At 42.1% G+C, this 12,923-nt stretch overlaps 1 protein-coding gene across 1 annotated transcript in view; it reads left to right on the top strand.

Moving 5' to 3' along the window:
* Window positions 1–12,923, top strand: part of cnksr2a (connector enhancer of kinase suppressor of Ras 2a) — a 70,354-nt gene that overhangs the window by 38,410 nt on the left and 19,021 nt on the right. Inside the window, exons 10-15 of the mRNA XM_008290405.1 lie at window positions 1,131–1,243; window positions 1,373–1,527; window positions 1,902–1,991; window positions 4,409–4,623; window positions 9,510–9,564; window positions 12,373–12,548. Of these exons, the coding sequence (XP_008288627.1) occupies window positions 1,131–1,243; window positions 1,373–1,527; window positions 1,902–1,991; window positions 4,409–4,623; window positions 9,510–9,564; window positions 12,373–12,548 (804 nt within the window). The remainder of the gene's footprint in view (window positions 1–1,130; window positions 1,244–1,372; window positions 1,528–1,901; window positions 1,992–4,408; window positions 4,624–9,509; window positions 9,565–12,372; window positions 12,549–12,923) is intronic.

Raw genomic sequence — 12,923 nt, forward strand, 5'->3', positions numbered from 1 at the left:
CTGAGTTCTGGGGACACTTTATTTGGAGGTTAGAATAAAGTAACCTCCCCTGAAAGTTGGACTAAACTGCCATTTAATTCACATTAGTGGATTTCTTGTTGCAAGAGAGCTTTGGTTTGTTTTATTTTTTTCCAAACCAGCAAGTGGGGAGTAACATATTCGGTCAGTTTGGAAGCTTTTGGAGGTTTAACAATCTTATGTTCCCAGTTTCTGTTGGTATTTTAATGGATGTAGCGACGTAGCTTTGTTGGAAAACCTCCCTGATTCCTAACTCCACTATGAAGCACTGGCTGGTCAGTTCTCCGAAAACAAAATGACAAAATTTTTAGAGTCAGAAACTGTAAAAACAGGCAGAATTGTTGGATTTCTGACATTCCTTGAAGGAACCATGTGGGACATTCAGTGGCCAAATTAAACCAGTGAACAATTCCAACTTGTAGATGTCGATTTGGAGGCTAAAAGTTATTCAGATAACGGCGGCATGTGTGATAAGTTTAACCAGCAAGTCAGTCTCTAAACTGGAATTTAATGTTGTGTTTGATTTCAGTGCACAGTTTGGGCCATCATTTTTAGTTTTGCCTTTGTTTTTTCTCTAAATAAGTTAATCTGTTTATTTTTAGAGCTATTGGTTTATTTTTATATTTTGTACTATTAGCTGCCATAGCACTGCAAGTTTCCCCACAGTGGGATTAATAAAGGCTTATTTTATCTTATCTTAAAACCGATCATCTGGCCACTGCTGTTATTTTTTTTTGTTTTGTTTTTGCTGAAACAAGAGTTGTTATTACAAAAAAAAATGGTAAGAACCGGACACTTTTAGGTTCATTTTTTTGATGGAAGCAGCACCACCTGTTGGTCACACCGGCTGCTATCGTAGTAGAACAGCGGAAGAATAAAGTAGGAGGCCATACAGGTGTTTTCAACTTGTGTTCGTGCATCTTAAGTATTTGTAACATCATGAGTAACTCCACGCTGACCAAGGTTAGCGTCTACATGACAGATGTTGGACTTTTACCTGCAGCTGCAAAAATAATATTCGTAAAAGTTGTTCAAAATACAAGAAACTTGAAAGGAACAATAAATAAATGAAAAAAAAATCGGACAATCCTAACTGCTTTCACTTTCCGCAGCCAACCAGAAGCCCAGGCAGCAGCTCGGCGACGCCTTCAGGAACCCCCACCAAGAACTCGGCCCTCCAGGACCTGTACATCCCCCCTCCGCCCGCCGAGCCCTACACACCCAGGTACTTTCTGTTTAGAAGAGCAAAATGCAACTGGTGACAGCTGAGATAAGCTCTGACTTTGATGTACACTTGTTTGCCGGTAAGAAGAAGAAGGAAAAAAAAAAAAATCTGCCTCTGCTGTTGCCATAGAGATGAGACAGGAGCCTTGTCTGGAGATGAGGCATCTCGTAACCATGGTGGCGTCAGCGTTGCTAAGCGCTCTGAGTCACCGAACTCCTTCCTGGATCAAGAGTCTCGCCGGCGAGAAGAGGAGGAGCCCGTGTACTGCACCACGCCTACATATGGTTCGCAATTATCGTGGTTGAGTCTTTGTGTGAGAGCGAGAAAGAGAGGAGTGAGTCCAGTTTCATTCTACCGACTTTAGCCACTTAAAAACACAATAACGAGGGTAGAAATCCACCCGCGGGCCCAGTTAAAGGTGATGGAGCTGGTGAAATAAGTCTCCTGCAGTCGCTTTAAGATTGCTAAAAGAGAGTTTTTCTTGCTCCGACTCTTCATTAAATGTGCATGATGTGAAATACTCACAGGACACACACAACATATTTCTTTTGGAGAACTTTGGGATCTGCGCCAGAGCTCGAAACTTCTGGATGCACGGCATAAAGTCGGAGCCATCTGCGAGGCTAACGTTAAGTTTTGTTATTGTGTGCGCTTGTAGGCAGGCTGAGGCCCATCTCCATGCCGGTGGAGTGTAACTGGGTGGGCGACTACGAAGATCCGGCCAAGCTCAACCGAGAAAGCCGCAGAGGTGAGCGCCGTAGTGCATGTGTGTATGTGCGTCTCCTGAAGAGCCTGTTAGATGTTTGTTAAACGCTCCCGTCTCTACGAATTATAAAGAGATCAGCCTGTGCAGATCAATGCGCCTCCATCCTGCTCTCTAATTCTCCCTGTGATTAGCATCACAGAGGTACGAAATAAGAGGGGATGAGAAGGGAAGGAGTGAGGAGGGGGAGGAAAAAAGGAAAAAAGGTAGACAGTCGGCACAAAGGCAGAGAGAAAATGAAAGGCAGCTGTGAAGGGAGGAAGAATGGAAAGAGATGGGGGAGGAGGAGGAGGAGGAGGAGGGAGAAAAGGAGGGATGAGAGGAGGCAGGAAAAAAAAAAAAAAGACTATTCTCCCTGACCTCCACCTGAATCACTCACACAGTTGCCATGGCGACGCTGACAGCAGCTCTTCTCGGTGTCTCACTTTCCTCTGGCCGCTGCCTAGCAACCAGGGGAGGACATGAGGGTGGGAACCGGTGGGGAGAGAAAGAAAGAAAAGACAGAGAGGGAGAGAGAGAGACATGAGTTTTCTTCCCCCGGTGAAAAAGGTGGAATGAAGTTTAAAAAAAAAAAAAAAAAAACAGGTGGAAAAGACTATTAGACTTCCACAGTTGTGCCGATGGACTCACCCAGAAAACAGCCCTGCAGTCTGAGAGGATGCATCAGCTCTAACAGGGAAAAGGACGTTTTAAAAACTAGCGCTCCCTCATTGATAAAACTGAAAAAAACTAGTCCGTGTTCGAGTACAAACAACGGTATTGATTATGCCAACACCTGAAGCGACCCGTGTTCTTTCTGAAGAGCAGCGTTTTCTGACAAAAGCCAACAACTCGCCAAAATTACACCGTTTATCGGGGTCAGAAACTGCAAAATCAGACAGAAAGTGTTGGATTTCAGACATCCTGTGAACTAACCACGTGCGGCGTTTAGTTCTGTGGTGAAAATTAACCAAATCTAATCAGGATTCGATTTAAAATTACACCAAAAACGAGCCTTTCGCACGAAATTGTGCAACTAAGAAGCGATGAGTGGCTCAGCTGGAACAAATAGTGACGGAGTAAAAATTGAGGCGTAATTCGGTTGAACTGCAGGATGTGTTTAAACAAAGCACAGAGCGGAGAATCACAGAAACAATTAGGGAGATGAAAAGCACAATATGACATTTTTAATCAGTAAAATAAATGACTCATAAATGGTTTACAGAAGAGCAAGTTGATGGAGGATACATTCAGCATGGGGAAACAACTAGAGGTCTAAAGCTGATGTACATAGCTTTAAGTGGTGATAAAAAATGTAAATAGTGAAATATCTACAACATATCAAGCAACAAAGAATCAAAGAACTTTACCTTTTTGTCTTATGGTTCACAGACAAGTTGTTTTTTTTAGTTCTCTCTCCTTCCAGCAGTGGTTCTGCTGTTTCCATAGAAGTGCAGGACTTTGTATTGAACTGAAAACGAGCCTGAACTGAATAAAAACCTGACAGGAGCAACATAACAAGTAGAAGCTGCTTGGAATTTATGATCAAATAGTTATTTGTGGTTTTTTCCTTCAAGTCTGGTACAAAAACATTCCTCGATAACCAGTTTGCGTACACACTGGGATGCTTGACTAATTGGAGCCTATCAACCTGTGGATGTGAACTATGGTGCATATATAAGCTAAAGCTAAAATATTGATGCTAGATTTTGGATGTACCAGAGTTTTCCTTGAACTACAATAACTCTGTCGTGTTTCTAGTATTTATTGGTTTGCAGCAGCTTCCAGTCTTCTTCTTTACTGGCTTTGCTGGTGCATTATTTACTGGGAGGAGCATGAACCTGGCTGTGTCTGTGCATCCTCTGCATGGGACCTTTAGAGATGTTCAGGATAAATGGGATAAATGTCTTTGAATCAGCCTCCTGGAGAGAATTTGTCTCTATTTGTCCTTATTGTACAGCATGTGCTGACTTTGGTCTCCTTGTAAACAACAATGACTGTAATCTTTTTCCTAAACTTTAGCCATTAGTTAAGAGAATCCTCACACGACAAACATGCTGACGTTCATGTGATCACACGTGCCGCCGGAGTCTTAATTAACCTGTTGGGGGTGCTACAACAAAAGGGCAAAACAATCAGGCGTAGATTTAAAGTCTTTGCACTGTGTTTAGATATTTTCACAATAACTGATTAGCCAGCGATGACTGTCTGATTAAAGGTCGAAAGCTCAAACACTGCTGCCCGAATATTTTGTTCAATCTGAATGATGTGACCTTTTAGCGCTGCTCTATTTTTAAATTTAGCCTCTAATCAACCCAGGACGCCTCGTCACACGCAGCGCTGATGAGGACAACAAAAGTACAAAGTGGAGATCAGCGCCGATCGGTTTATCTGCAGCTAATACCTGTTTTTTTGTTTCTCAGAGGCGTCGCTGATGCGCTACGTGGGACTGTCCGGTGGAGACGAGCGCACCGGTTCTGACGACTACTCCTCCCACACAGCTCGTCCCGGCAAACGGTCCAATGACACGGCCAAACGCGCCAAGAGGCGGAGCCACCACAGCCAAAGCCCCTCCCACTACGTGCTGCAGACAAATCAGAGGGATTCACCTCCCAGAGACCCCGCCTCCATTTATCATGTAAGGAAGTTGTTCTTTTTGTTTCTTTAAAATGTATGTGATAGAATGAATGTTATGTCTTTAAACTTGATGATGCAGCCCTTGAATTGACTCTTGAATTTCTCTCTTTTTAATAAGTTTTATCAGGTTTTCAGGCCCACAGTTTAGCTGTAAATGTCTCTGCAATTGCAAAGAAATAGTTTGTTTAAGAAACTAATCAGAAGAGAGAATCGATGCCCCTTTTGTATTTGTGCGTCACTTGTCAGGAAGACTGTTAGCTTAGCATGCAGACCGGAAACAGCTCCACCTATGAGCCCAACAAGTTTTATATGTGTGTAGTTTTTGCACTTTTGTTTTTGTTTTTTGTTTTTTATGTGTACTCAACACGGGATGTATAACATGCTTTGTTAGCGCTGGGAACTGCATGCAATTCTATTGTAAAAACTCCTAGTGTATAATAAATAATGTGTGCTTCCCATCATTATACTTTAACGATCCTTTGTAGATAAATTCTAGTGAGTTTATGATCATTGTGGTGGGAACGTTAACCATGTTAGTGCAGACGATCTTTAGCATTTAGCATCTAACCCAACAAAATAAAAGTCAAGAGTAGCTTAACTTTCTTTTATTTCAAGCCTATATGTGTTTCACAGGGATGTCACAATACCAGAGCACAGGCTGTTCCAATATAACTAAAATTCACTGATTCTTAATACCAATGTTGATGCAATTAGCCTCAATATGAAGCTAAAACACTCTCTATCTGTACATTATTCCATGTACAGATCTGGAAGTCTGTCTTTAAGCTAATTAGATAAGTTTGAGGTGTTTCGTCTCTTCGTTCCAGATGTTTGCATTTTGCCTTTCAGTCATGTGTAATTTGACCCTGATCATAGACTCATGCATAAAATACATCCGTACGCTACTTTGTTTTATTTTGTACAAGATGCAGTCGACCTTTCGCTGCATCTGAACCGGTTGATCCACATGTTGATGTCCAGAATGTTTCGTACTTGCAGCGTCTATTTTTAGACGCCACATATACCTTTAAAAAAAAAAAAAAAAACAGTACAGTCACGTTTTCAGAATTTTTGTAACAGACTTAATATTATAAACCTTCATCCTTCCAGCACATAGAAATAACAACTAAGGTCCCTGCATATTAGAGAGAGAGAAAAAAAAATCACTGCAAACTGTTGACTAATTTCTCAAAATATCATTAGTTATGTAATTAATGTCATCTGAAAAACAAGATGATTATTTTGGGAAAATTACAGTGAATTTGCATAATATGTCATTTTCTTTCATACAAATTGCAGATTTCATCCCAAGCACAAGATCATTTACCATCCTCCGATCCTGGCATTCTCCTCACGGTGCTATATTTATGAAAAACGTCTTCTAAATTTTAGCAACACCTATCTTGATCATCTTGCTGCCGGAGCCTAAAAAAAACAACAACAACACCGATAATATAATCTAGAGTTATTACAGCCAAACTCGCCTCGGAGCTCCTCGAATCTCTCCCCTTTGCACGAACCTCCTCCTCCTCCGTTGTGCTTTTTCCCACACTCCGGCTGCACGTCAATCACTGTTTCAGCTTTATCTCGTGTAAAAGAACACAAACTGTCCCTCCGATGGTGTGCGATACTTTAAATTAGGAGCCACAGCAGATATTAAATCAGCTGGAAATGTGGTGAGTGCATTGGTTTGTTTTAAAAGTAAAACAGAAAACGATGATGTGAAGTCATGCAGAACAGAATGAGAAATTCTAAAAAAAAAGTGCAGCTTTGGGGTCTGAGGGTTAATATATACACCGACTACAGTACTCGTGCATCAACCCTGCTCTCTGTGACCTTCCAGCATGGAGGATGGAGGTGTTGTGGTGGAATACAAACGACATACCATCCGTGATCAGCGGTGTGTCTCCACAGGAGCTGGCATGTGCCCCCGATCCAGGGGTGACCGCTCTGACGCCGGCCGTGGCTACGTATTAAACGCACAAATGTGAAGCTGGCATCGATCTGCTCATCTTGGCAAAGAGAGCCAAAGTGTAATCTGTTAAGACAAAGTCTGTCGGAATAAAGAATTGTGACTGACGGGAGCTCTCAGAGCAGAAAAAGCCCAACAATGAGCCGTTACCATCAAACATGTCACCGGAATTGATGGAAAAGGAGCGTTTGAAGTGTTGCGAAAAAGAAAAAAACAATTGATCCCAACTCTGGGTTGCAGCTACCGACTCAAAGATTGCATTATACGGCTGCACGCTGCGGATCAGAAACTCGACAGGAGAATCAGGTTATGAAACTCCCCCGACTTCCCCTGAGTTGCCTCCTCTTTCTAATTCGTTTAGATACTGATCTAACAGTCAGAGATTAGGGATTTGAGAGAAAGGAAAACGTTTAGGCTTCCACCCCTGACGGGAAAGTTGCTGCGGTGGAGTGTGAGCCGAGCAAATGCTGACTCGTTATTACCCCCTGTCACTTCCATGACATCTGTCCGCCCCGCCTGTCCGCCCGAGCTCTCCGGTCCAGACGAGTCAGTGTTGGCCGGCGGTGACCTTATACGTCTTGACAGCGTCTCTGTGGAAATTAAAAGTGTTTGCATGTGTGCGCTCGCGTGCCCGGGCCTCGGTGTGTGTTTACAGTGCGCCCGGGCGCTGCGATGGCAGATGGCGTGTCAGTGGGAGTGGGCGGGCCCATGTCATCCGTCCTGCCGAGCGCCGGGCCGCCAGTGGCCGAGCTCCAGGCTCTGACATGTGTAATATCGTGACATCAGAGCCGGTTCTGTCGCCCCGTCCGACATGTCCGGAGAGGTCACGTCTTAAATATGCTGGTCAGGGGTCGCGGAAAGAGCTGCACACTCAATCTTCTCTGGCTCATTTTTTTTAGTGAAATGTGAACACGGTGACATTTTTTTAGAGTCAGTGCGACTTCTAACTTCCAGACATTTAACTCAGATGTCCGTTGCAGATGAATCATGTGGGGAATTGATAAGTAGTGGAAGTTTGGATGGAAAATATGGTCAGATATGAGTCTAGTGTGAAGCAGACAGCAGGTTTCAGAGCCCGGGATTGAGATTGTTTTGTTTCTTTTGACTTCTAAATATCGGATGACAATTAGCAGGAGCACAATAAGGTTTGAGGTTGGCAAGATGCTGCCTCAACTTCTTGATTTCTCTAATTTTTGCATGGTTAGGATATAAAGTGTTCATTTTAAGGTGTTTCGTGACGGAAACCTGGAAGATTCAAGACAAACATATCTGATAAATGCGAAAGACAGTCCAAAAACAGCATAAAAATAACATTTCAGCTCAATTAATAAGGTCAAATGAAAGTTACAGTGTAGTTTAAGATGTTTAAAAAGCCTCAGGTTTGATTTAATAAAAGGCAGATTGGTTTAAAAAGACCTGAGAGTTGCACCAGATCTGCAGTTTTTTTTTGTTCCAGATATGTGGTGCGTTAAAAACTGAAAACTGCCTCTGTGCGCTTTGTTTTGACTTTAGGGACAGAAAGTAGAGCTGAGGGGCCTGAATGGTTCATAATGTAGCAGCACATCAGAAATTTATTCAAACCAAAGGAATGAATTAAGACTGTTAAAGCCTTTAGATTGAATTTGTTAAATGGAATCCGTCGTAGCGCTAACCGCCTTTGCCTCTATAGAAAACTCTATATGGTATTAGCACAGGCTTGGAAAAACAAAACACAGAGAAAGCATGAAAAAGTAGTAAAAGCAGATTGAACAAAAATGACACAAAAAAAGTCAAAGAAATTAAGTCAAGGCATGACCAGGAGGGATTAACGTGATTGAGGTTTGCAAAACAACAATCTGTAATCGGATAACAGGCGAACATAGACCGTCTGAGTGAGTCTACTGAAGAATAAATCCTGTGCAGTAGTGACAGAAGGGCACCGTGATCTCAGAAGACAAAAATGAAAACCTTATCTGAAAGAAATGGACCTCTTATGAGCTAATTTGGGGATTTTACAGGCAAGAAACGAGCTTTAAACTTGACTTTTAACTTGTTATTATGCAAAATACGGATGCACAAATATACATACAGGACAGAGAATTATTATTATTCCTATTCCTAAATAGCCCAAATGATGAATTAATTACATTTCTATGTAATTATAAGATCTCACAAATAGAAATTTACATTAGAGTTGGTGTGACGCCTGAACGGTTGTGATATATTCAGGTTGTCTCATTTACATGATCCCACCTCTGGTTGTGAGTTACTGTAATTGACTATAATGAGCCTGATGGGTTAAATAAATGATAAAGGACGGGCTTTTTTTTTTTTTAGCTTTCTACTCTTAAATAAAAAGACATCAAAGAACAAAACTGCAGAACTTGCCTGCGACTCATCACGTTTTGAAGCTGCCTCCGGTATCAAAGCGATCCGGTGATAGTCGCCTCTTTGACAAAAAACAGAGCCGCTAATGGCTAATTCTGCATAACTTGTAATGATGCCAAGTAATTGGGCGAGTCGGGGACCCGCTGTGACTTTGGAAACCCTTGTTTTTGATATTTGCCCTTCGTGTTTTGCTTAGCGGAGCTTCTGTTTAATCCCGGCGGACCGCCGGGTTCTATTTTCACACACTTGTTTTCATTACCTGAGCGTCCTGTCGCGCCACCTGAACTTCCGTTTCTAACTTTAGAGGCGTGAAAGCCGCCAACGTCCTCCGCCAGCTCTCCGTCGCCACATGCGAGAGCGAGATAATGAGGGAGGAGAGACTTTTGTGCGTGCACGTCTTCGGCCTCGTCTCGCCCGCACCGGCTCCCCCTAAGATCTGTCATCTTTTATATCCCAGGATTCATTGCAGCAAACAAAGGCCACTGATTCATCCTGACAGCCTCCTCTCTCTCTCTCTCTCCCCCTCTTCTTCTTCTTCTCTCTCGCAGACATACCAGCAGTCCTCCTCGTCCCTGCAGTCAAAGAACAGGAAGAAGAATAAAGGTAAGCGGGGGAAGCCACCTGTTCGATGTGGGCAGATGCTGCCAGTTGTGGTCACTCACTCATTCGCTTGTGCTAATGGAAGCCGGAGAGCAGCTGCAGCTTCGGATGAGCCAGTTCTCTGAGTCGTGCTTCATTTTATGGCTCTGCAGTTCACTAATGGTCTACTTGGGGAAATAATTTGGTTTAATTATAAAGAAAAAAGACCACTTTCAGATAGTATAGAGCACAGATGCAATAATGGGTTAAATTTACAGAGAAGCTTTTGACCCATTATTAGATTTCTGGGTATTTTTTTTTTTTGGCTCCTGGAACAGTTTCCTCACTGGGGGCTCATTTTTCACTGCAGTGTAAAGTCCTGCACCTCTATAGGAGCAGCACAACCATGGCTGGGGCTCCTGTGTGCAGCATGACACAGCTATAAAGCCATAAATCATAAAAAAAAAAAAGTGACAGTGCAGTTTCTTTTATTATTTATTTTGCAAAAATTGCAGAAACCTGGAATCAACATGTACAACATCTGTCCCACAGGTGTTATTAGCGTTGTAAACTACACCGCCTGCAGTTCAGCCCAGAGCAGCTGAAAAGTCTCTGAATTTTTGCCATTTCAGTTTTGGTCGCAGCTGAGTCACAAATGACTTCATGGTTGTGTCGAGGAGTGCGAAATTTTTTGTATTTTATAGAATTAGTTTAGGACAAACAGCTAATCATAAAATAAAACATTTAGAATAAAGTGATTCTGATAAAATATCACAGTTTTAAGCTTGGATTTGGTTAAGTTGAAAATCCAACGAATCTTCATGTTTTCACACTTTCTGGATGTGATTAATGGTGCAATTTCTGTGATTTTATTTAATTCTTTCAAGACAACATGCTTTTAAACGTCCCTATTGGGTTGAGACTTTTTGTCAGGCTTCATTTTGCTTTTTATTGTTGGAAACAGCAAATATTTGATATTTTTTGCTTTAGAAATGACATAAAAGTTGTGATGCACGATTTTAAAATTTCTGGCAGATACCGATATCCGATAGTAAGATTTCTGATATCGCCGATAACCAATATTACCGATGTCGATATTACATTTTTGTTCACACCGAAACAACACATGATCTCCTTTATTACGTAACAAAAGTAAAAGATATTTAAACATGTTTAAACATATTTAAGTCCAGGACCACTTAAGTAAAAACGTCTGTGAAATAGCAGCGATATCAAATGTAGACACAAAGGCACTAATGTTAGACAATCATCAGCTAAATTTGTTCATCGGACCATATTGGAAAAACCACTAATATGAGCCGATACCGATGTGGTCGCTGATGCATCGCGCATCCTAACATAAAAGAATAATTAACTATTAAAAGCAGTGCTGATTATTTGATTAATTATCTAATTATTTCAGCCCTACTCAGTATCACAGTCCTTTCGGTGCATTCTCCACGTTTGGGATCATCTATTAAGCAAACGTTTCTTTTCCAATCTGGTGCAATGAGCAGTTATTCTGTGGTAACATGGACTAAAAAAGTTCTCACAGATTTGCTTATGAGGTACTTTTCCCACCTTGTAGTCATTTCATGCTCATGCAGGCTGTGCAGAGAGCTCTGCTTTAGCATTTCACCGTGTCCTGCTCATTTTACATATTTCCATGAGTGTGCTGCAGAGCAGGATGCTGCTGGCGACACCACGAGATGTCTTTATAATGCTGTAAAGATGAATTCTAAAATATGACATTTGTTTTTTGTAAGATCACTTCTTTCTTCTGATAAATGAGCACAGTTCAGACGACTGTTTTCCTTCCCTTTTTTTTATTTGGATGATTCTCCTCCCTGCTATCAGTTTCTTCGCCTCTTTGACCAAACATGCTGGAAGTGATATTTTCTGTTTTTCCACAGGCCTTTGACTCGTTTCACCATCTGCCAGTGTGAGAAGCTCCGAAAGCTTTTAGCTCCATCTGCACGTTTCTGTCCTCGGCTTTGTTTGTTTACAGCAATTAAACCAAAGTTTCAAAAAAAACGATAATGCTGATTAACTGGCCGCTTCGTGTGGCCGCTCCCCATCAAAGCCGTAATGAAATATTAGTTACTCTTCTGGTCCGGGCGGAGGAAAGATCTTCATTTTCTAAAATGAATGAGCCAAATTGGTGATGGTATCGGTTCGCAGCCTGGAGGTGCTGCACTGAAAAATCGAGAATAATCACGACTAGGGAGCATTTTTTGCGCATTCTCCGGATCTATAGTGTCCTCTTTATCAGGGTATATAACTTATTAATTATCTCCAGACTTGCAGCCTTTTCATATTGCATGTTTGAGCTTTTTTTTTTCCTCATGTTATCCAGCTTGTGTTTCCTTCAGAGACACACACCGCCACAGAGGGAAATGGAATATTGAATCTCTGTCCTCGTTAAAAGACTTTTCATACCGAGCAATAAAAGTTTCTGCTCGGTCCTCAACTGGGAGCCAAGTTTCCCCCCCGGTGATCTTTAATGAGACGCCTGCTGTGCAAAATGTTACGGGGCTTTTTTTTTATGCCAGAAGGAAAATGCACTTTTTATTAAACACCTCTTACCTTGCTGCAGCGCCGCAGCCTTCTGTCAAACGCTCCAAATCCACAGAGCGAACTCTTGCCAAGAATTATTGCGACATTAGGATGTGGCATTTTGTGAAAGCTTTTTATTCGCGCTGCTACGAGGGACCAGGAGACGTTAGAAGCAGTATTAGTGCGATGCTTTACCCTCCGAGTGACACGTTTTGTGATTTATATTGTTTCTGTCCGCGCGCCGCCTTCATCGTTTCCCTCCCCGTGTCGTTCCAGGACGAGCTTTGGCCTCGCTGAGTCGGAGGCGTGTTTCCTGCAAGGCGCTGGGCAGAGGAGACTGCGAGGGCTGGCTGTGGAGAAAGAGGGACGCCAAGGGTTACTTCTCTCAGAAGTGGAAGAAGTACTGGTTCGTTCTGAAGGACAACTGCCTGTACTGGTACATCAACGAGGAGGTACGTCTGCAGCCCGACTCGCTGACAGATAAGAAAAAAAAAAAAGTGATGGTTTCTCAGAGTTTGTAAGAGATTGCAGCATGTTTTAAAGAGGGAGGAATCTGAAACACAGAGGCAGTGATGAAATTTGTCAAAACTGGGCTTGTTATAGCTTCACGCAAGGTTTTGAAACAACTCTGTTGCTGCTGTGTGAAGAGAAGAAAAAAAATAAAAAAAGTTTCCCTGAAGTCAAACTTTATTCAAATAATATGATACAGTAAGCGAGCGACAAAGATTTCAGCCTGATTTCAGCTTTACGTTTGTGTAAATATGGGTTTATGAACCTTGTGAACCTTTTGTGAACCAGTCAGGGAAACATCTCGACAACTATTTGTC

The sequence above is a fragment of the Stegastes partitus genome, unplaced genomic scaffold (assembly GCF_000690725.1).
Source record: "Stegastes partitus isolate 25-593 unplaced genomic scaffold, Stegastes_partitus-1.0.2 Scaffold671, whole genome shotgun sequence".
Taxonomy (NCBI): Eukaryota; Metazoa; Chordata; class Actinopteri; family Pomacentridae; genus Stegastes; species Stegastes partitus.